Source organism: Podarcis tiliguerta (genome assembly GCF_965153285.1).
Source record: "Podarcis tiliguerta genome assembly, chromosome: 4".
NCBI lineage: Eukaryota > Metazoa > Chordata > Lepidosauria > Squamata > Lacertidae > Podarcis > Podarcis tiliguerta.
Window position 1 is genome coordinate 13829000 of NC_139537.1, and position 24078 is coordinate 13853077.

General features: G+C 44.9%; 1 protein-coding gene across 5 annotated transcripts in view; it reads right to left on the minus strand.

The window, feature by feature from the left end:
- Window positions 1–24078, minus strand: part of GRM5 (glutamate metabotropic receptor 5) — a 247489-nt gene that overhangs the window by 113215 nt on the left and 110196 nt on the right. For all 5 annotated transcript variants that reach the window (XM_083436136.1, XM_083436134.1, XM_083436135.1 and 2 more), the window contains exon 3: window positions 22721–22970. In XM_083436136.1, coding sequence (XP_083292262.1) covers window positions 22721–22970 — 250 coding nt within the window. The remainder of the gene's footprint in view (window positions 1–22720; window positions 22971–24078) is intronic.

Below are 24078 nucleotides of genomic sequence, written 5' to 3' on the forward strand. Positions count from 1 at the left end.
TGACAGACATTTTCTCTTCTCTTCGATGGTTTTCCAAGGCAATTGCTTCTCTCATTAAACTGATTAAGAATGGAAAATGCAAGAGAAATTTCAGCCATGGCATTATACTGAATCCACATGTGGAATTGATCTCAAGAGACAGAGAGAAAGAGAATGCTATGTGGGGCTTTGGGGGGGGGGCAGAGGGCCCATGACAGGTACAGCTCAATTTGCCATGTGCAACCCCAAATTCAGTTGATGTGACTTTACCCACTATTCATGCTGGCCTGAGGAAGCTGAGCACTTGGGGAAGTGAAAGATGCAAGCTCCAGTGGGCTGCAAGGAAGAAAGTTGGTTCAATTTGAATTTAAAGGTGAACCCACCTAAACTGCATTTTTAAAAACAATATGTGTCAGCATGTGAAAATGGGCCCATCGTCTGCTGCTAGCTCTTGAGTTGCAGGGCGCTGGACCAAATGACCATTTGGGTTCCCTCCAGCTCTATGATTCTATAAGGGATTCCTCATGAGGGATCGTATTCAGAAACTGGCTTTTCGATTTCTGCGTCTTTGCATGCAGAAGGTGGGGTGGGGGTGGGGAAGGAAAGAAAGAAAGAAAATAGTGCAGGCTTTTGTATCACAATGGGACATTTCCCTCAATGCAGGCCAAGCTTCGACTGGGCTTTGAGCCATAAGCACACACATTTGATAGCCGCAGATGGCCTCTTGGCAGCCGGCAGCCGTTCCCATTTGTCAGCCCGGTAATGTGGCCCCAGACTCTTGGCTTGTTTGATTCATTGAGATGATCACTGCAGGTGCCAAGCGAGTGGGCGAGATTAGATGGGCAGCTTGTAGCACATCGAAAGGGTTCCACATCCATTGTCCCCTCCCTGCCCTCCTTTCGCGAAATCCCTTCTCCAGCTTGGAGCCTGTGCGATCTCTTACTCAGTGGAAAGAGTGGTACAGAAATGCAAAACGCAGCACCTGTTGAGATTTCAGCATCAAAAGAAGGAAGCCTCAGGGCCTTGCTTGGATAAACCATGGTGCCCTCAAGTGCACAGGTTAAAGTCCACAGAGCGGTTATCCATTCAGCTAATGTGTATCTTGACATTGATTCATAACGTGGTTTGTGCTGCCCTCTGGGCCCAGAACTTACAGCTGAATCGGAAGCTCTACGTGGCAAACCTTTTGCTTTGAGAGGGAAGCACCTCAAGAGCGAAGGGGCGCCTTTAACAATACTCAGTCTGTTTTATAGCAGCGGCACATTTCCCACCCGATTCCCTAGATAAGAAACAGTGGCATGCAGTGAATTTTTTTTTCATAGGGGAACAGTCAAGGTGTGCCAATGTTGCATGCGTTAGCATCGTGCCTCCCTCCCTAAGCCAGGCAGAAGCTTCCCGGGATTTGGGGAGGGGGCGCCAGGGTCTAATACTTTAATACTCAAATTTACCGGGAACGTTTAGAGGACTAGCCTAGTCCACTGACTGCATGCCACTGATAAGACCATGCAAACCTAATCCAAACCAACGCAAACTGGACTGAGTCCATCACTTCCAGCATCCTGTTTTCACAGTGGCATGTCAGATACCCCTGGGAAGTTTATGACTTATGATTCAATGAACAGTGCAAGTAGATAAGTAGGTACCACTGAGGCAGGAAGGTAAACGACATTTCCACGCTCACTGGTTTCCGTCACGGTGTCCCGTTGCACCAGAAACTGTTTAGTCCTGCTGGCCACATGACCTGGAAAGCTGTCTGTGGACAAATGCTGGCTCCCTCAGTCTGAAAGTGAGATGAGCGGCACAACCCCATAGTCACCTTTGACTGAACTTAACTGTCCAGGGGTCCTTTACCTTGACCTTTTACCTTTTTATATATTCCCCTCACCTGCCTGAGCACATCCACTTTTGCCTGTCTTCAGTCTTCCCTCTTCATCTCATCACCAAGCCAGAAATGTGAGAGCAACTGCTAAGTCTGAGCTACAGTTGAGACTCCATCTTAAGCTAGACTTTGTAACCGAATTATTATTTTAAGCCTGCCTGAAAAAAGCAGCTGTATCTGTTATTCTGCAACACAAACAGAGCGAGTAAATGTTATTTTTAACTTTTAGAAGACTGCTTGTGTAATTATTGTTTTAAAGGGGGGGGGGGCTGGAAAAACCAGGAGAATCCAACATCCCTTAAGGCATCCTAGATTACTTAAACAAAAAGGCTGAAACCAGCCTATCTAAGCTTTCTCTTAAGCTGAAAGTGGGCGCACTCCACTAAACTCAAAAATGTGAGGAAGGAAGGAGAATATCTAATAAATATATCATCGCCTAGCATCTATACACATCCCTATAGTTACCAGCGCATGGAAGACAGCAGCCCAGTTTCGTGATCCAGAAACAGATTGCCAACCAAAGCTGGCAAATGGCATTCCCAGCCCCAGAGGTCATATGGGTCTCTATTAAAAAGCATCTTTCTCTTGCCAGGATTCAGAGTCTGTTTACTGGTCCTCATCCAGCCCATCATTAAGTGCAGACACCAGCTTAGTGCTTGCACAGCCTCCTTTGATTCAGATGTTTCAGAGCTGGGTGTGATCTGTGTACCAAATTTCTTAAAAACCACTCCCAATGGCTTCACTATTATCACATCGCTGAGGACTAGTGAGGACAATGGGGAGTGTGGAAGAGTTTGCAACATGTGTGTATAAGCAAATGTTTGTACAAATTCCCCCGATAAAGGGGAAATGTGGTTTGACACTACTGAAAATGCGCACCCACACACAATACCATGAACAGCCTCAGCTCCCGTCCTTATCTCATCTCAGCCCTTTCCCCTTAACCTTATTTGACATATAGGCCCTTGATTATCTTCGGAGCTTTTCACGGAAACATTTCCAAAATCCATCTCCAGCCGTGGTACCCAAGGGAAAGAATCACAGTACCATTAACAAAAGCCAAACCTTGGGCTGTCTTGGCCGGAATTCTCGCATCCGGCAGGGATACGTGGCATAAATCTTTTCGTTCTGGCTCTAGTTTTGTGTTTTACATTTCAAGGTCAGTAAGGCATTAGAAAAATGCCTCCTCGCTGCCATCAACCCTTTTTCATTTTTTCAAAAGTACGCTGAAATAAATCCTGGTCTCACTTGGCAAGCCACAGAATTAACTATACTAACAGAAACACTCGTAGGAAACAACAACCAAGCTGGTCATAAGACAGAAGATGTTCCTTCTTAATACAGGTATATCTCTGACCGCATAGAATCATAGAGTAGTCCAAGGCCCTGTGATGCAGGAATCAGTGGCGTAGCGTGGGTTGTCAGCACCCGGGGCAACGCAAGTAATTTGCGCCCCCTAAGCCGGGGCAAGGCAAGTAATTTGCGCCCCCCTGCTGCACTGTCCCTCCCCCAGATAGCCCCTCACTCTCTCTCCGCACCGCACCGGACGCATGGCACCCCCCCCCCGTCCACAGTGGGCGGCGACCCGGCAGCTCGGATCGGATTCGCACAGCCAGCACTGCAGTGAGAGAGAGTGAGTGAGCCAGGTAGGGGCAGAGAGCTGCGAGTGCGAGCGCCCCCCAGATGTTGCGCCCGGTGCGGCCGGCTCCCCCTGCACCCCCCACGCTACGCCACTGGCAGGAATCACAGCTTCGTGTTTTGATTCTTGAAGCTACACATGTATGCAGGTCTGTGACCCACAGCACCAAATGCAACCAACCAGCCATGTGTTATGGCATGACCGGAGCTTAATTTTGGTACCACTCTGTCAGATAGCAGAAATATTGAGCTCTTTGTGTGCCACTTTACATAGCCAGTGCTTCCCCCTCACCCCCAAAAAATGTTTAGGGGTACTCTCATTTTGACTCAAGAAAATCAACATAAACGCTCGCTTCTGTCTGAGACTCAGGAAACACCATGACAGGGAATGAGGCCGCCATAGGGGGTAGCAATGGAACTGATGATTCACTGTGCTAGAGAAGAAACTTAAATTTTTATTTTTTTAGTTTCTTCTCCTGTTAGATTCACAAAATGTTTAGGGGTATGCGTACCCCTGCATGCCCCCCCCCCCGAAAAAGCACTGTACATAGCTGATGGGATATGCTCCTCACGAGTTGTACCAGCCTGTCCATATGCTGGATCCTGCCTCTCCTGGTATGCCCCACAGAGGACCTTAAGGTCCATAAATAGCAACACCCTAGAGTTCCTGGGCCTTAAGGAAGTTAGATTAGCCTCAACCAGAGCCAGGGCCTTTTCAGCACTGGCTCCGGCCTGGTGGAACGCTCTGTCTCATGAGACCAGGGCCCTGCAGGATCTGATTTCTTTCCGCAGGGCCTGTAAGATAGAGTTGTTCCACCTGGCCTTTGGCTTAAACTGATTCCCTCCCCCTCTTTCTTTTTCCTTTCTCCTCCTGTGAAGAGGCTGCATCCTAATGTTTTAATGTTGTATTTTAATCTTGTTTTTTTTAATTGTATTTTAATCAACTTGTTTTTATTATTGGTTATTAGCCGCCCTGAGCCCGGTCTTCGCTGGGGAGGGTGGGGTATAAATGAAATTATTTATTATTATTATTATTATTGCCTGGTGGAGATGTAAGTCTCAAACGAAGTATTGCACTTGTGCCCACATGCTCCTTTCTCACGCTTCTCCTTCTGTTTTGAGGAATATATTAAGGTTTGTAAAACCACAGTGTCCTGTGAAGTCTGAAGCAGGAAACTGCAGTTTAAGCGCTGCTTACCAACCAAAATATCAAGCAACCATTTATTTAAAACACAAACAAAAAACCAGTCTGGTCCTGGTTTAATAACCTGCTTCATACAAAGTCCTTAAACAGCAATTTCCCAGTTGGGACATCATGGGAAACTGCGAGAAACAAACCATGATATCTTACTGGGTACATGAGGAGAGGAAACGCGGAGAAACGAGAAGAGTGTGGATGGGCACAGCGGACATTATTTGCCTAACAACCCATTGGCCTGTGTGTAGCCAATGTGCCACAGACGAAGACCAACCACAAGTCCTTCCAAATGTAAAAATAAGCTTTTAAAACGCCCAGCTTTCAGTACTCGCCATTGGAATGTTCCAAACTCCGTAAAGTGAGGGGTGGGAAGGATCAGTGCTTTTTTTCTAAAAAAATTTAAATGTTTAGGGGTACTCTCATTTTGACTCAAGAAAAATCACCATTTAGGAGTATGTGTACCCCTGCGTCCCCCCCAGAAAAAAAAGCACTGGGAAGGATGAACCACAGCAGGTAGGCTGTGGGAAGTGGGACACTTCTCTAAGTTCAGAAATTATAATAATAGTACTCCCAGTTAGGAAAACAGAGTACAGTCTGCCTTACTTGTTACTTCCCCTACAAAAATGGCTCCTATAATGTGTTCTATTGGGGACATTGCAAAAAATGTGCATATTGGGGGAAATTAGATATAAAAATGTGCATAGTAGCAGTTCACCCTCAAATGTGGATGAATTTCCACTAGGACTTTCTTGTATTGCAAACTGATGCAGCGATGTGGAAAACTGAATTCAAGATGGGAAGAATGAGAAACGGAAAGGAACCAAGACTGGCAGATTCATCCATCCCTAGTCCCGTCTGTTTTGAGAAAAAGAACCTTCAGAAGAGAGAATCAGGGGTCTTGAAGCAGCCCATCATAGAACTGTAGAGTTGGAAGGGACCTTGAAGGTCATCTCGTCCAGCCCCCTGCAATGCAGGAATCTCAACCAAAGCATCCATGACAGATGGCCATCCAACCTTCTGCTTCAAAACCTCTAATGAATGCTAGAAACCAGGGTCATCCAATGCAGCTGATTGGTGGGAGAACAAGGACATACAAAAAGGAAAGGTGTACTCATGCAGTGCATAGCTGAATAATGGTGTTCATTACCATAAAATGCAGATATGGCCACCAACGTAGGCGAACAGGTGAAATTCACATTCCATTGAAGTTCATGGCAAGGGACCTATTCATTCTTATGGACCTGGAATCCATTTTCAAGTTAGCAGGACTGGGAAGCAGGCTGGATGGGTGCTCAGCTCACCAGCATTTGTCCACAGACAGCTTTCTGGGTCATGTGGCCAGTATAACTAAACCGCTTCTAGCGCAACGGGACACCGTGACGGAAACCAGAGCACATGGAAATACCATTTACCTTCCTGCCACAGCAGTACCTATTTATCTACTTGCGCTGGCGTGTTTTCGAACTGCTAGGTTGGCAGGAGCTGGGACAGAGCAATGGGAGCTCACTCCATCATGGAGATTCGAATCGCTGACCTTCTGATTGGCAAGCCCAAGAGACTCAGTGGTTTAGACCACAGCGCCACCTCACCACAACCCCAAAATTGCCTTTGACTGGACTTAACAGTCCAGGGGTCCTTTCCTTTTTTTTTTTTTTTAAGCTCACCTGGTCTCAGACTTCTCTACTATGATGCAATGACCTCTAAACTTATTGAGCGCTGGCACAAATGACACTCTGGCACATATTAATGTCACATTTGTCTTCCCCAGCTTTTCCCGGAGCTTACTCCCCACAGGTTATTTTATTTTATCTTATTTCAACTCTGCCTCGGTTATCTGCTGAGTTTTATTCTGCACAGTGATTTTAATACCGATGTTGCTTCAACTGTGGCGCATTATCTCGAGGCTGAGGAAATAGGTGGTGTGAAAATATTCAAAGGTCTAGCCTTTCTTTTTAAATTATCGTAATTATTTCCAAACTGGCATCTATGTATAAATATTCACACACACAAATTGTATGCAAATGGGTCCTCCTTTTCGGTGATTTCTAAGAGGCCACCCAAAGGGCAGATGATTGACAAGACACATTTCCTCCTCCACCTCCTGGAATGCCCTCCCATGTTGTACACAAATGTCTTTTTTTTTTTTTTTTGCTTAATGTGCTGTTCACCGTATAATGTCCCAATGGCCTTTGGAATGAACAATACAGATTCTCTCTCTCAAAATATGCTTAGAGGTATGTGGCACTATCCAATTGCCTAAGGAAAGAAATGGGCAGAAAAGGTGACCATAGGAATCTTCCTTATACTGTTATGGACTGGCTAGACAAAGAAGGGTTGTGGGGGGGGAGCAGCGGGGGAACCCCCAAGGGAAACTCCAGAGGAGGAAGGCTCAGAGCCAGGAAATTGCTGGTGGGACGTTGAGGACCAGTCCGAGGGGGAGGATTGGGGGGAGGGACTGGATGCTGAAGGGGCAACAGGCTTTAGTGAGCAGGGAGAGCCTGTGGTAGGGAGCAGTTCAGACTTTGAGGCTGGAGCAGAGGAGGGGGGTCAAGAGGCTGCTGAAGAATCCAGGGAGTCTCCCTCTCCTGCTGTGACAATCTCCCCTCCCCACTAGTCTCTAACAACGTGCAGAATAATGAGGAGGGCAAAACAGAGGCCAGAGGTGTGCAGACACTGCTTGGGAAACATCTAGGAGAGGAGGAGCATTAGCAAGGGTGCAAAGCAGGACCTTCAGTCCTGGCAACTGTTCCACAGTGGCAAGACCAACTGGGAAGTTCTGCTGAGCCATATGCTATTTCCTTGAATAAAGAGTTAACTTCACTGGAAGATCAAACCTATCCGTTCTGAAGGAAATCAGCCCTGAGTGCTCACTGGAAGGACAGATCCTGAAGCTGAGGCTCCAATACTTTGGGCACATCATGAAAAGAGAAGACTCCCTAGAAAAGACCCTGATGTTGGGAAAGATGGAGGGCACAAGGAGAAGGGGACGGCAGAGGACGAGATGGTTGGACAGTGTTCTCAAAGCTACCAACATGAGTTTGACCAAACTGCGGGAGGCAGTGGAAGACAGGAGTGCCTGGCGTGCTCTGGGGTCACGAAGAGTTGGACACAACTAAATGACTAAACAACAACAACAATGGAGCCCTGCGTCTTTCGTGCTGACCTGCATCTGACTCCAGTCCTGACAGCTACCATGTCAGACTGTCAGCTCATCTAGCTCATGCTGCCTGCACTGGCTGGAAGCATCTCTCTATGGTTTCAGACAGGAGTCCTTCCCGACACAGCCTGAAGATATCATGGATTGAACCTCAGACCTTCTGTATGTGGAGCTGGCAGTTTGCCACTGAATTATGTCATCGGGTATCCGTCTTTGCTCCCCCACTGAAATGTAAACAATGGGGGGGGGAATGGGTCTCATCCCGCTACGATTTACACAGAGTATACACACTGAAATCAATGGACCTGTGTTCATCATGGTCATTAATTTCAGTTGGTCTACTCTGAGGAAACATGAGTTGACTACAACCCATAATTATACCGCTGCAGGTTTGTGCCAAGAAAAGGAGATCCAACAGCCCGCTCCACTATCAAAGCCCGTAATTTGTTTTCAGTGTGATTTCCAAGCACTTAAGCTGATATATTTGCAACTAAACAGTGTCATCCTATTTCTCTTTATTATTATTTTTTAATGCTTTCAGGGAACTGTCTAACATTTTAAAGGGAAACCTATTTCCTCATTGTGCTGGAGCCCAGCTAAAAGAAGCTTTGTTCCTCGGATTTCTTTGGCTAAGAGGCACAGCGCGTAGGAGTATGATTTGAAATTTCAGCCTCTGCAAGGCATTCAGTCGCAAAACATGTGACTCACTAGAGCTCCTTCTCAACCCCTGCAAAAAATAAAATGCAGTCCTACCACCCGCTTCAGAGTAGAAACTCCATTTGGAGGCTTGGTGGGGCAGCCTAAGGCAAAGATCCGAGGGTAAGCGGTATTCAGAGTCTGCAGCAGGACTGGGGGACCTGTATCCCTTCAGATGTTGCTGGACTACAGTGCCAATCATCTCTCAATATTGGCCATGCTGGCTGTGACTGATGGGAGTTGGAGTCCCGCAACATCCACAGGCCCGGAGATTCACCACGCAGGGATTTCACTTTCTCTGTGCATGGCATGCGATCTGAGCCATGGAAATAGCCAAAGTACCATATTTCACCAGCTTAAGGACTTCACATCCGCAGGATGCATTGAGGGCCGGTACCTTAGATGGGCTTAAGTAAGCATCACTTAATGGAGGAAAATCTATCAACCACTGTTGGCAGCTAAATGGAGCCTTTGAATTCCAGGGTATAATTAGGGATGGGATTCACTCCTCCAAATATCTGTTTGTTTAACAATTGCGGATTTTGTAGCTCACGTTTGGATCATGCCAGTTCACATTTCATAGTACAGTCATACCTTTGTTGTTGAACACCATGGTACTCATCTGTTTCGGCTCCTGAACTATCAAAACCTGGAAGTGAGTGTTCTGGTTTTAGAACGTTTTTTTTGGAAGCCGAACGTCCAATTGGGCTTCCATGGCTTCCGATCGGCTGCAGGAGCTTCCTGCAGCCAATCAGAAGCCGCACTTTGGTTTCTGAACATTTTGGAAGTCAAACAGGCTTCTGGAACAGATTCTGTTCGACTTCCAAGGTCTGACTGTATTAGTATGGATTCAGTCCAGCTGCAACAATATCATAACCAGGGCTTTTTTTCCAGCCAGAAGTTGCTGGAACTCAGTTCTAGCACCTCTCAGGTGGGTGCCATTACCATTATAAGAGAACAATGGAGGCATTCATGGTGAGTTCCGGCACCTCTTTTTCTAAAAAAATAGCTCTGATCGTAATTGATCTCAGCTCTCCTGTGCCAAACCTGTATACTCAGAGGTAAGGTCCACTGACTGCAAGGCCGCTTACTCTTTGAGAAGTGGCATATTTGTTAAACCAACAGGCATAATTGCTGTAACAACAGAGTTATTCAGAGACTTTCTCAATCAGCCAGGTAAGGGAGTGGTGGGCGAGTTGTTGTTGTTTTTTAAAGTAAAGATTTTCTTTACTTTTGCGAAACAACAAAGCATGTTCCCTGTTGGAGAACCGTCATGGGAATTTCCAGGCATTTTTTTTTTTAACTGATTGCCCTTTGAAATTAATGGACCTAAGTTAGTCATTTCCATTAATTTCAGTGGGTCTGTTCTTATTATCATCGTTATTACCGTCAATATAAGTTTCTAAGTTTACAAGTATAAAAAACAATTACACGCACGTTAAAATATTGACATATATAATTACTAAAACACAATAAAACAATCTCTTAAAAGCATTAAACGTAAAAAATTAAGGCATGCAATAAAACAATGCCATTAAAACTAAACAGCAATTAAAAGATGAAACTCAATTTGGAAAATGAAAGGAACCCCTTTGTATACTCTAGGACGAATATTGGATACAACATATAGTATAATCTCAATTTTCCATGTCTATAGTTTCCACCTCTGTGAATACATCATTCAGTTCAGCTTTTCAGTGATTCTAGTGCCTTTTCCAATTAAAAGAATAAAAGATCAAAAGGATGTTGGTTTGGCTCTTATTCTTGGGAAAAGTATCCCCCTGCCCTCTGCACATAAACCATACTTCCTGAAAATCGCCTCCTGCTGCCAAGATTTACAGGTCTTTCTCAAGACCCTTACGAACGGATCTCTGTTTCAAGGTTTTTGGTATTTTCTCCACGTTATCAGTCGCTTTCAGCTTTAACCTCCAGAGACGCAACAGCTTCCCAGCAAACGATCCGTCAGTCATGCTGAGGGAGGAACAGGTCTGCTATTTGCAACTCCATGTCATTTTAATCCACTTGTAGGGGAATTTATCACATCATCAAGCCTAGAGATCAGAATTTGGCCTGGCTTTCGTACAGCCTCCTTTCACAGCACAGGGGAGTGGCTAGAGTGCCAGATGATGGAGACCTGAGTTCAAATCCCCACTTGGCTATGAAGCTCACGGTGCGAGCCTGTGCCAGGCACAATCTCGTAGCCTAGCCTACTTCACAAGGTTTTTGTGCGGGTAAAATGGAAGCTTTCACTTCACTTCCATATATCGTGAAAGCTGGACCATAAAGAAGGCTGATCACTGAAGAATTGATGCTTTTGAATTATGGTGCTGGAGAAGACTCTTGAGAGTCCCATGGACTGCAAGAAGATCAAACCTCTCCATTCTGAAGGAAATCAGCCCTGAGTGCTCACTGGAAGGACAGATCCTGAAGCTGGGGCTCCAATACTTTGGCCACATAATGAGAAGAGAAGACTCCCTGGAAAAGATCCTGATGTTGAGAAAGATGGAGGGCAGAAGGAGAAGGGGACGACAGAGGATGAGATGGTTGGATAGTGTTCTCGAAGCTACCAGCATGAGTTTGACCAAACTGTGGGAGGCAGTGGAAGACAGACGTGCCTGGCATGCCATGAGGTTTGATCTTTTTGCAGTCCATGGGACTCTCAAGAGTCTCCTCCAGCACCATAATTCAGAAGCATCAATTCTTCGGCGATCAGCCTTCTTTATGTTCCAGCTTTCACTTCCATACATCACTACTGGGAAAACCATAGCTTTTACTATACGGACCTTTGAAGCTGTGCTATAATCTGTATACAATAAAAGCAAATACAAATCATGTTACTGTTCAGCAATTTATGTTCCTGAGTTGTGGCCATCAATTTATGTTGGTTCAGCAATTTATGTTCATGACAGGTGGCCATCCAACCTCTTCTTGAAAACCTCCAAGGAAGGAGAGTCCACAACCTCCCGAGGGAGACTGTTCCACTGCTGAACAGCACTCACTCTCAGAAAGTTCTTCCTGATGTTCAGCCAGAATCTCCTTTCTTGCAACTCGAGTCATACCCTCCAGAGCAGGAAAAAAACAAGTGCTTAGGATTGTGGCTTCAATTTCTATTATGCTACAACAAAAGTTGGGTTTGTTTAAAATATTTTATATCACCTTGCAGAAAGATTTCCCAAGGTGGTTCCCAAGAAATTCTCTTAACCCTCCTCCAAAATATTAAAGCAATAAATTCAACAGCCTCTCCCCATCAGGACAAACATTTGTTAAACCAACATCACAGCTGACATCAAAGGCCAACAAAGGCCGTGGAAAACAAATGAGTTTTCAGGAGGCACTGAAGGCCTTGCCATATTTCATTGGGGAGTCCATTCCATTCCACTACAATTCCTTTAACATAGGTGTTATATTTGCATACTATGTAGGATGCTCTGCTCAGCAGCCTAGTTGATGCATTGGCCAAAGGAGGTAAATGGCACTCCTAGCTACTGTAGCCACTTCGAATTATAGAATTGTGGGGTTGGAAGGGATCCTCAAGGGTCATCTAGTCCAGCCCCCTGCAATGCTGGAATCCTTCCCACAGCCGTCCCTGGGTGGGCTCGAACCACCAACCTTCTGGTTAACAGCCAGACGCACTGGCCCATTGCACCACATGCCTCTAGTGTTAAAGATGGATTAGGGAGCACCTCCAGTCTATGCACCTGTTCCTTCTGTCAGTTTGCATTTCTTAGTGCAGAAATTATTGTTCTGACGTGTAGAGATCTTTCCTATTCCATTTAATTCAAGAGGGTTCTGGAAGCTTCTCTGTGTGACAGAAACAAGCAGAAGGTTCATGATGTTTGGGTTATTCCTTCTGAGAAGCTGAGTGCAGCTGGCTTAAAATGGTTCTGTTATCTCTTTCAGTCAAGTTCATGCTGACTATAAAAGTAGGGCCAAGAAGGAGCCTGGGTTTCACACTTTCTCTTTCTATCTCTCTTCCTTCTGGTGTTCTGTGCATAATATGCTATAGTGTTAAGGTTTAGACTTAAGGTAAGTCTGCTGTAACTGGATTTCTTATGGACAGCGCCAATCCTGAATGTATCGGAGCCAGTGTGATGTAGTGGTTAAGAGCGGTAGTCTCGTAACCTGGTGAACCGGGTTTGCTTCCCCACTCCTCCACATGCAGCTGCTGGGTGACCTTGGGCAAGTCACACTTCTCTGAAGTCTCTCAGCCCTACTCACCTCACACAGTGTTTGTTGTGGGGGAGGAAGGGAAAGGAGAATGTTAGCCGCTTTGAGACTCTTTAGGGTAGTGATAAAGCGGGATATCAAATCCAAACTCTTCTCCTCTTCTTCTTGTGACCATTATGCTCATTTGCCTTCAGTAGCAGTAAAGCTCTGCTGGATGAAATACAATTGTCTCTGGTCTATTTTTTGGGAATCCTGCAATGTGTTTAAGTTTTTACTCTGCTAACCATACATTGGAGTTCTGCTCTGGATCAATATTGAAAAGATTTCCATGGCACCTTCAGGGAAAGTGCCATTCCCCAGTTGGCTGAATTCCCCAGCTCAGGACCCTGCCTCAGGCCACAGAGTTTGGATTTGATATCCTGCCTTTCACTCCCTTTAAGGAGTCTCAAAGCAGCTTCTCCTTTCCCTTCCTCCCCCACAACAAACACTCTGTGAGGTGAGTGGGGCTGAGAGACTTCAGAGAAGTGTGACTGGCCCAAGGTCACCCAGCAGCTGTGGAGGAGCGGAGACGCGAATCCGGTTCCCCAGATTACGAGACTACCGCTCTTAACCACTACACCACACAGCTGATTCGTGGTCATCCAGCCCATCACTGCAGCCAGGCACTGAACCAGTACTTCCACAGTCACATGCAGTTCAGATGGGAAGAAAGAAAATCTGGGTATCAATAGTGAATTGATGACACCACTATTCCCAATCCCCTGATGGCTCCCAACAGCTTCATATATGTGTTAAATAGCTTTGTGAGCAAAATGATACCCTATAGCACCCAATAACTTCCTTGTCGGATTGCTGATATATAGGTAGTTGCCCAATGATGGGGCCAGGTGAAACTGTCAGTTTTGGTTTCTTTCCATCACTTGTTTTTCCCCAATCTTAACTTCAGTTTTCCACATTTCCACGCCCATGGCAATTATTATCATTTTAAGGAAGTCTGCATGAAAATTCATCAGGAATTTAATACCTTTTATTCTAAAATACACATCTTTTGCCTGATTTTGCCTAATACACACATTTTTTTGCAAGGCAATTTCCCCTAATATAAAGCATATCATTCTCACTTATTTGTGCATTTTTATGCAATTCCATGCATTTGGTACACATTGCTTGGCTGGAGAGCTGCATAGGAAAATTCAGAGAAGGGCAGATTTCCAAAGTCAGCTGGGTTTTTTTAGTTACACAGAATTGCATATGTTAATGAAAAGCGCACACACACACACACACACACACACACACATGCTTAGGGGAACAAACTGGTAAAAATGTGCATATTAGGCAAAGTTCTATACAAAAATGGGTGTATTAGGAGAAATATGCACAAAATCTAAGTGGTTAGCTCCGTTGGTTAGTACGCACTATTGATAACAACAAAGTTGCAGGTTCGATTCCCAGATGGGACATCTGCATATTCCTTTGCAGGGGGTTGGAATAGATGTTCCTCAGGGTCCCTTCAAACTGTATGAAGATGGTCAACTGTAATGAATTGATGTATTAGTTACTGCTGATTTATTGTTAATGTCGAATCTTAAATAAAATTTATTTTCAGAAAGCCCTACAAAACTCTGTGATTCTATAATCCTATGAAAATGCTTGTGAATCTTCAGGAGGGATTGTTTCTTTAAAAAGTGCAGAAACATGGTGTGCTGAATTCAAGATTGTGGGGGAAATGAGATGTTGAGAGCAACCGATTTTGACAAATTTGCCCATCTCTCAAGAGCGGAAAAACCCTGAAAGTGATGGCGCCTTGCCACATATACAACTTTTCTCAATGTTATTGGGGAAATGGGTTAGGACCTTACAGAGGAGGGGCTGTAACATGATGTGAAACAGAGTTAAGGTTGCGATGACACAGAAGTTTTATTTCACTTCCAACTTGCTGGACCCATTTAGGGCTATTTCCGTCTAACGTTCCAATGATCTGCTCTTAAAAATAGAGATGGCAATTCCCATTGGAAACGGGAGCTAATGGAACTCCCTCCTTGCAGTGGACAGTATGGTGAGAACAAAGTTTGGTCTGTGATGTGGGAGCAATGCTATTTAAAGACCTTCAAAGAGAAGGACACAACCCTGTGTGTACTCTCTTTCTCTCCAGAAGGAAGGATGGGGAGGTCCCTCTATGGCGCAGTGTACCTGTACATGACACTTCCTCACATGGAAGTCCTGTCGGACATTCGGCTTCCCCAAAAATGTTTGAAAACCGGAGCAGGCACTTCTAGGTTTCGACCGGGAGTCAAAATGTTTGAGAACTAGTCTGTTTGAAAACCAAGGTACGACTGTATCAGTAACTATGCATACTGTATTTTTCTGTGTATAAGATGCCCCCATGTATAAGACGCTCCCTATCATTGGGGACTTTTGCTGAGCTTTTTTTAGGGGGAATTGCCAAAAATTGCCCACCTGCAAATGCAACCAATCCTCTGTCCCCTCGCCAGCAAAAGCCACAAATCGCCCGCCAAATTACCGCAATGACAGCCAATCAACACCTAACCTTGATGCAGCAACCAATAACACACCCAATAGTCACTGACAATCTCTGGCTCGCGGCAGCAACCAATCACACGCTCCCCCTATGCACTATATGTGTATAAGACTACCCCCCCTTAACATTATTTTTTAGTAAAAAACACCCTGGTCTTATACCTGGAAAAGTACGGTATTTTGTTTGCTGTCTCTCGTTGCTTCAGTTTTCTGCACACCGCTTAGAGATATTTTAAATATATTAAGAGGTATAGAAATCAAATAATCAATCAATCAATCAGTTCATCCATTCCCCCTCCTTGAGTGCTTTTTGTCCATTAAACTTTAATTAGTTTAATGTTAAGTAAACGTCCAGTGCGCTTCCAACGCCATAAATCTTATCTCAGCAGAGAATTTCGTGCAGCGGTTGAAGAAGGCAGGAGAGTCAGTACCTTTCAATGAAGAATCCTGGAGCAAGCACTTTGGAACTCAGGAAAAAAAAAACTTTATTTACAAAAGAAAAACCCTGGCGATAAAGCACACATGCCTTTATCTCCGGCATAAAGAAAACTTTACTCTAAACTTAACTCATATCAGCAAACACACCCATGGCCACAAACCGAGTCTGCGAGTCAGGTCAAAAAAGAGGGCGGGGGGAAAACACACAGGTGAACTGACTATTTATACAAACTAACTCACATTCCTGGATGCTTAATGACTTCCAGCTGCTCAGTGATTAGAGCGACTTGTTACCTCTTAACCCTTTAGTACCAACACTTTTTTGCTGGCTGGAATGTGTCCTTGAACTGGGACCATGCCTTCTGCAAGCTTGGATGGAGAAACATGTCTTTAGAAAGGGTGCATGACTTGCATGTAGCCTTCTCTACCAAGGCAAGAGCCAAATCTGTCTCTCCACCCACTGCTTGTCTCTGGCCACGCCCGCCACTAGTACCTGGCCCTCAGGAGGACATCTATAAGGACAAGTGACCCTTGGGCTGAAAAGTCCCCCGCCTCCTTTCAGAGTTTTACCCTGCTTTTAGTTAGCTTTTGAGCTTGTCTCACTCTCTGCTTGGATTGGTCTGCTTTCAAAAGCCTGCTTTGCATTTGAATGGAACGCTCTTCCGTACGGCTCCCTTGGCAGGGAAGAAACTTCTCCAGAACTTGAGGAGCAAACAGAAATTCCATATAAAGGCATAAGGATTCCTATCTTCTTCCTTCTTGGCACAGTAAAAGCCACACATAAAATGAAGTAAGAAACATCTCAGTGACTAATAAGGTCTGGATTGCAGGATGGTGTAATTTGCCCAGCTAACGAGGAATCAAATTCATTTAGTTTGAACTCAATTAGTAACCTCCTGATTTCTCCAGCAATATGTTCAGAAGGCAGCTAATATTTTTCTTTTCTTTTTCGGGAACACACTCTACTTCCTGGAGCTACATCAAATGTTAACTTCCTCTTTGGTGATCGGAAGAACGTGCTGGGTGACCCACACAGTTGTCTTCAGTTGGCTTATTATATTGTTAAAAATTGGTAAGGTTAAAGTTTCAGATGTCTTTTAATAAATGCTTTTAGTAAATAATCAAAATGATAAACTGGGTAAAGCTCCTGCTGAAAGCACAACATACCATCAAACAAAATGTTACAATATGTTATTTAGCTCTTGATTTTTATTTTTTAAAAACTCTATTTCAATTGTTCGTTGCTGCAATGTTTTAATCTCTTAGTCTCTGTTTTAAAGGGTTGATTGCATAAATGTCTCCTTTGTTGTGTCTTAATTTGCTTAATTTGCAATGGTGATTCTTAATTTGTTTTTACTTCACATGTCACTCAGAGGACTCCAGCAAGTGGACAGCTGATAAATTAGATTTTGTAAATATATAAGCATAGCCTTCAACATTTCACAGATGGGAGAACCCGCTATTCTCAAACCTAGTTTCATTCCCTATGTCCCCCTTCTTTAAACATTGGGGAAGTTTCTGCCTGTCTCCTGTTTCCACTTGGTTTGGAAAACAACAACTCCTTCTTCACCATTTAAAAAGCCAATGAGGTGTTTAATGCAATGTGTTATCAGCTTATTTTGAAGCCACGCCACACTCTGAAATAACAACTTGTGCACTTAATGTCCATGGGCAAGCATTTATGTTTATGTGCACTAGAAACAAGTGATAGACAAGCACAGGATGGTATTCAGCACTGTTGTTGTTGTTTAGCTGTTTAGTTGTGTCTGACTCTCCGTGACCCCATGGACCAGAGCATGCCAGGCACTCCTGTCTTCCTCTGCCTCCCACAGTTTGGTCAAACTCATGCTGGTAGCTTCGAGAACACTGTCCAACCATCTTGTTCTCTGTCATCCCCTTCTCCTTGTGCCCTCCATCTTTCCCAACATCAGGGTCTTTTCCAGGGAGTCTTCTCTTCTCATGAGGTGGCCAAAGTATTGGAGCCTCAGCTTCAGGATCTGTCCTTCCAGTGAGCACTCAGGGCTGATTTCCTTCAGAATGGATAGGTTGGATCTTCTTGCAGTCCATGGGACTCTCAAGAGTCTCCTCCAGCACCATAATTCAAAAGCATCAATTCTTCGGTGATCAGACTTCTAGTCCGACTTAATTTTCCTTTCTTAATTTTCACACGCAACTCTACAGATGGGATTCACATGATGCTGTTTTATTGGAGCCTTCCCCCAACCTAGTGATGACCTCCAGCTGTTTTGGACTAGAATTCCCATCAGCTCTAGTCAGCATGGGAGTTGTTGTCCAAAACAGCTGGAAGGTTGGGGAAAGTCTATTTTATTGTATTCTTCGTTTATAACCCTTTGATTGTGAGCCACTTAGGGAAGATCTTTGGTTTTGAATAATGCAATACAAATTGCATCATCATCAACATTATTATTAGCCATAGCTCAGTAATAGAACAATTCCCAGCAACTTGAGGTAGATCTGGGGGAAACCCTGCCAGAAACCCTGGAGATCAGTGCCAGATTATCAAATGGGCAGAGTAGGCACTGGCCTATGGGCCCCACCCCTTTTATGGACCCCATGACAATGGATCAAAATAATATTGAAAGAATTTGATTTTGGAAGTGAAACCCCCATTAACTCATAAAACCCACATCATTGTGAAGGGGTCCCCAAGATTTTGACTGCCTAGGGGCCTCCACATGGTTTAATCCAGCCCTGCTAGAGATCTACTGCCAGTCAATGTAGGCAATATGGAGCTGGATGGGCCATTGGGCCATAAGGCAGCTTCCTATGCCCCTATGCACATAGGAAGGGCCATAGCTCAGTGGTAGAGCATCTGCTTTGCATGCAGAAGGTCCCAGGTTCAATCCCAGGCATCTCCTAGTAAGACTGGGAATGTCCCATGTCTGACACCCTAAAGAGCTGCTGCCGGTGCAGTTCAGACAATACTGATCTCAATAGCATCTTCCTATGTTTCTATATTTCTAAGGAAGCATATCAGTGACCCTTGGAAATAGACAGTGGGGTGGCCTCTTCTCTATGGGTATCTCTTGTGGGTCTCTTAAAGGTAAAGGTAAAGGGACCCCTGACCATTAGGTCCAGTCATGGCCGACTCTGGTGTTGCGGCGCTCATCTCGCTTTATTGGCCGAGAGATCCGGCGTACAGCTTCCGGGTCATGTGGCCAGCATGACTAAGCCGCTTCTGGCGAACCAGAGCAGCGCACGGAAATGCTGTTTACCTTCCCGCCAGAGTGGTACCTATTTATCTACTTGCACTTTGATGTGCTTTCGAACTGTTAGGTTGGCAGGAGCAAGGACCGAGCAATGGGAGCTCACCCCGTTGTGGGGATTCGAACCACCGACCTGCTGATTGGCAAGTCCTAGGCTCTGTGGTTTAACCCACAGCGCCACCCGCATCCCGTCTCTTGGTCTCGATTAATTTCTTGATCAAGGTGTCTCCCCTGCCAGATAAGTATGGTCTCGATTAATTTCTTGGTGGAGCACTAGTGACTCTCTCAGGGCCCTGGAAATGATCACCACATGAAAACATCTATTCATTTATTCTTCAAGATTCACATCCCGCTCTTTGACGAGTGCTCCCCCAACGCAGCTCTTGGCATTCATAAAATGCAATTCCATTACAAAGCCACCTAACTCGAGGAATTAAAACCATAAAAGAAATGGGCTTGGGAGAAGAAGCAGAGGATGTTGGGAATAAAGAGGAACAGGAGGAAAAACCGAATCAGCACACACACTTTCCAACTGTCCCTATGTATCAGGGACCATCCCTATAGAACTTTCCATTACAAGTCTCTGGAAAAGCATGAACCCCATTTTGTCCCTCTTTTTGGTCCTTGGGGAGATGCCTTCTTAACACGTTGATAATGTGAGTTGCTAGGAGCCACAGAGACAGGAAATTTAGAGCTGGAAGGGGCCACAGGGGTCATCACACTCTTTCCTTGGTGGATTAACTAAAATACAGGATACAAGCACAGCCCACCTGACAGGTGACTGTTCAGCTTCTGCTTAAGTATTTCCAGCGATGGAGTGTCCACCTCCTCCTAAGGCAATCTGTTCCACTGTCTCCCTTCTAGGAAGTAAGGAAGGGCTGTGGCTCAGTGCTAGAACATTTGCTTTGATGCAGAAGGTCCCAAATTCAACTCCTGGCATCTCCAGGTAGGAAAAGGAGAGACTCCTGCCTGAGACCCCAAGCAGCCACTGAGCTAGATAGACCAATAGTCTGACTCGATACAAGTCTGTTTCCTAGGCTCCTAGTTGATACCAAGACATCATCTCTTAAGACTCTTGTGGAAGTCCTTTTTCTCTCTCTTTTGAATTTGGTTTTGGGAGGTAATGCAGCAACTACTGTACAAATAAAATACAAAATGCTTTGTTCTCCCCTGGCAAACGCTCCTTGCAAGTATGCAGATTTTTACCAAATTAGGATTTGGTTGTGGATATCCATTTCAGTTTCTCTTTTCTTCCCCAGCAAGAGAAAACCAACAGTAACTATCCAGTCAAAGTTTTATTGCTCCAATATAAACAAACAGCAGCGTTCCATTATATGACCCCTTACTGATCTGCACTTCCTGTTCATTGATGGGGAGCAAGAGGCTTGAATCATCTGTCCTGCCTGAAGCAGTGGTCATAAACAGGCTGGATCTGCTCCCAGCTTCCGTATTCAGTCTAGCACTATATTACAACTCCTGAAAAACAGCTGATCCCATGTGCGGCTATCAAACAGCCCAACTCTATTTCCCCAGCGCTATGAAGCTAGGAGAGACTCAGTTGTCTATCAAAAGACTCAAGTCTAAGTATGTATATGTTGAATATTGCATCCCTGTTTATTCCTGCCCCATCTTCTCCTGCAGGTGTCTCCTCTGTATAAAACTTGAGATTGTGAGCAACAGACCTGTAATTGGCCAACTCTTCAGTCATGCAAAGAAATCCTTGCCACTACCTCCTGCTACAGAATCCCATCTTAAAGATATAAAACCAGAGGAATTGAAATGCCGTAGTGTGGCGCTTGTGTGCTGGGCACCCACAATGCGGCACCCAAGTCTGTGCCACTGTATTAGGCCTCTGCCAACCTGTCTAGGTGGTATTCCATGCAACATCCAAGACGTAGCCAGGAAGCCATAGAGCACCATAGGAGGTGATGTCCCAGAGCCAACCATCTGTTCGTTCTGTCTTATTAACCCTTTTCATCACCACAGTCTCTCAAAGACAACCATATCACTTAAGGCAGTGAAGCAGTTTTGCCCTTCCAATTCTTTTGGGCCGCCTAAGCCCAATCTACAAGGAGTGCACGATTACATCACAATGGGTATTCAAACAGAATCTATATTCACAATATAATTTGCGTGGGGAAGTGCCTTCCTACCTCCATCCACTATCTCGACGATTTTACCTTTTACAACAGGGGTTAGCAAACTTTTTCAGCAGGGGGCCAGTCCACTGTCCCTCAGACCTTGTGAGGGACCGGACTATATTTTTTGGGGGGAAATCAACAAATTCCTATGCCCCAGAAATAACCCAGAGATGCATTTTAAATAAAAGGACACATTCTACTCATGTAAAAGCACGCTGATTCCCGGACCATCCACTGGCTGGATTGAGAAGGCGATTGGGCCTCATCTGGCCCCCGGGCCTTAGTTTGCCTACCCATGTTTTACAACATCTTATGAAAAGCTAGCAACAATAACTTTGGACTTACTCATTTATATGACTTACATTGTTAAAACCCAACACCCTCAAAGACAGCCAAAGCAGATAAACAGATTGTTCTTCATATAGCAAGACATATATATTGGGGTTATTCAATTTTATCATATACAATTTATAGGGGCGCCAAGATCTATCCTCTGCATGCACACACACACACACTCTTAAATTGAGCCGGATAGAACTTTTGTTTTAGATGCTATTGTTAATCCCTCCTCTTGGTAAGGGAAAACAGAAAAGACTGTTCTGTGAAGTACTCCTTCCACGTCAATGAAGAATCTGCTTTGTTAATTTCTCAGACAATGTGTGGTCAATACAAGTTCATTTTCTATCTGGATTATAATAGCCAGCCAGGTCTGATTTATGCATAGGTTTTGCTCTCAAAAGATATAACCAAGTCTAGTTAAGAAGCTCATTGTGTTTTTGCTAAATGTTATTTTAAAAACAAACTAACAGAAAAGAAAACGGTTCCCAGTTCACCTCAAGTCACTCAGAAATAGTCGGATTTTTAACCCCATCTGCATCAAATGACATATTCAGCTAATTCAATCACTATGCAGGCAAGACCTCCTTCATTGGATTCAGTTGAAGGAGTTTGCATCTGCTTTCAACATTTCCAGAAATATTAGCTATCTAACGCTTGCACAGATTTACATGAGCAATTGGTGAAAGGCCCTTTTGAAAGGTGCCCTATTAACTCACATGCTTGTACAACGCAAAACGGTCAGCACCATATCAGGAGAGGCATTCCTCTTTCTCACACAGGAAGTGACGCTTCTTCTAAGATTATCCTTGGTCCAAATGTCTGTGCAATATCCAAATCCAGTGGCGTAGCGTGGGTTGTCAGCACCCGGGGCAAGGCAAGTAATTTGCCCCCCCCGCTGCACTGTCCCTCCCCCAGATAGTCCCTCGCTCTCTCTCCGCACCGCACGCCTGGCACCCTCCCCTCCACAGTGGGCGGCGACCCGGCGGCTCGGATCGGATTCGCACAGCCAGCACTGCAGTGAGAGTGAGTGAGTGAGCCAGGTAGGGGCAGAGAGCTGCGCGTGCGAGCGCGCCCCCCCCCCCAGATGTTGCGCCCGGTGTGGCCGCCCCCCCCTGCACCCCCACTCTACGCCACTGTCCAAATCCCCAAAACTTGCTTTTAAATTCTGTACTATTTCACAGCTTTGCATGTTTGATTTCACTGGCTGAACTTCACGCAACTCATTTCTTTCATCAGAGGGCCACCCTCATTTGAATAGCGCAGACTAAAAATGTGTTCTGCACTCCCATGAAAAAGGCAGCAGTTATCTGCAGATTCACTCACCTGCCCAGCAACAGGAATTCTCCAGTGAGGCCCAAGCGCCTCATAGCCATCAGCAGCCCTCGTACTGTCATGCCCTCACAGAAGCACACCACAACTCTCGCCTTGGGCAAATGGCTTCTCAGCTTCTCCAATAGCCTATCAAAGCTCTGCTCGCCGGCGTTGCTGTAGATCTTGTAGGAATGGGCGATGCAGACCCCTTCCTTGCCCGACATGTCTTTGAAAGCTTCCATTCCACTTTCGCCATAGTTTCCTGAGAGAGAAGAAGAAGAAAATGCACACAAAGACATTAGCAATAAGGTTCCTAAAGGCTGATAATCTAGGCAGCGCCATCATTTTATGCAACTGCAAATTGTCAGAATCAGGCATTAAGTGTGGGGGCACATACCCTTTGTTACTCCTTGCCACTGCCTATCTGATAAGTGCGTTCTCTGTTCTTTCTGGCACCTGCTACTGTGGTGTAGTGGTTAGGAGTGATAGACTTGTAATCTGGTGAAACGGGTTCGCGTCTCCATAGAATCATAGAATCATAGAGTTGGAAGAGACCACAAGGGCCATCGAGTCCAACCCCCTGCCAAGCAGGAAACACCATCAGAGCACTCCTGACATATGGTTGTCAAGCCTCTGCTTAAAGACCTCCAAAGAAGGAGACTCCACCACACACCTTGGCAGCAAATTCCACTGTCGAACAGCTCTTACTGTCAGGAAGTTCTTCCTAATGTTTAGGTGGAATCGCTCCTCCATATGCAGCTGCTGGGTGACCTTGGGCCAGTCACACTTCTCTGAAGTCTCTCAGCCCCACTCACCTCACAGAGTGTTTGTTGTGGGGGAGGAAGGGAGAGGAGATTGTTAGCCACTTTGAGACTCCTTCGGGTAGTGATAAAGCGGGATATCAAATCCAAACTCTTCTTCTTCTTCCAGCAAACCTTCTAAATGGAGTTTTTTTTATCCCCATTGGCGTCTGTATTGGATTTTATTTTATATATGTGCAAATGTGGTTTAAAACTGTGTTGTTGTTTTTAAAAGAACATTTTTATATGTGCAGTTGTTTCAACAGTCTATATAGAATTGTTTTTTATATATTTTTATTATATTGCAAAATGCTTCGGGTACTTTGCGGGAAGTGATTCATAAATGAAATAATAAGAAGGGTGTTATACAGCTAAGTTTTACTCAGACGCCCTGAAATGAGTGAGGTTGAGTAAGTCATTTCAATGGGTATGCTCTGAGAAAAACCTAGTTGCATACCACCTAATGATATTAGCAGTAGTAGCAGTATGGATTCAGTTTGCAAGACCTGGGGACTTAAAACTGGATGAATCAGATTCCAGCCTTTCCTTTGCTGAAGATACATTTCAGAG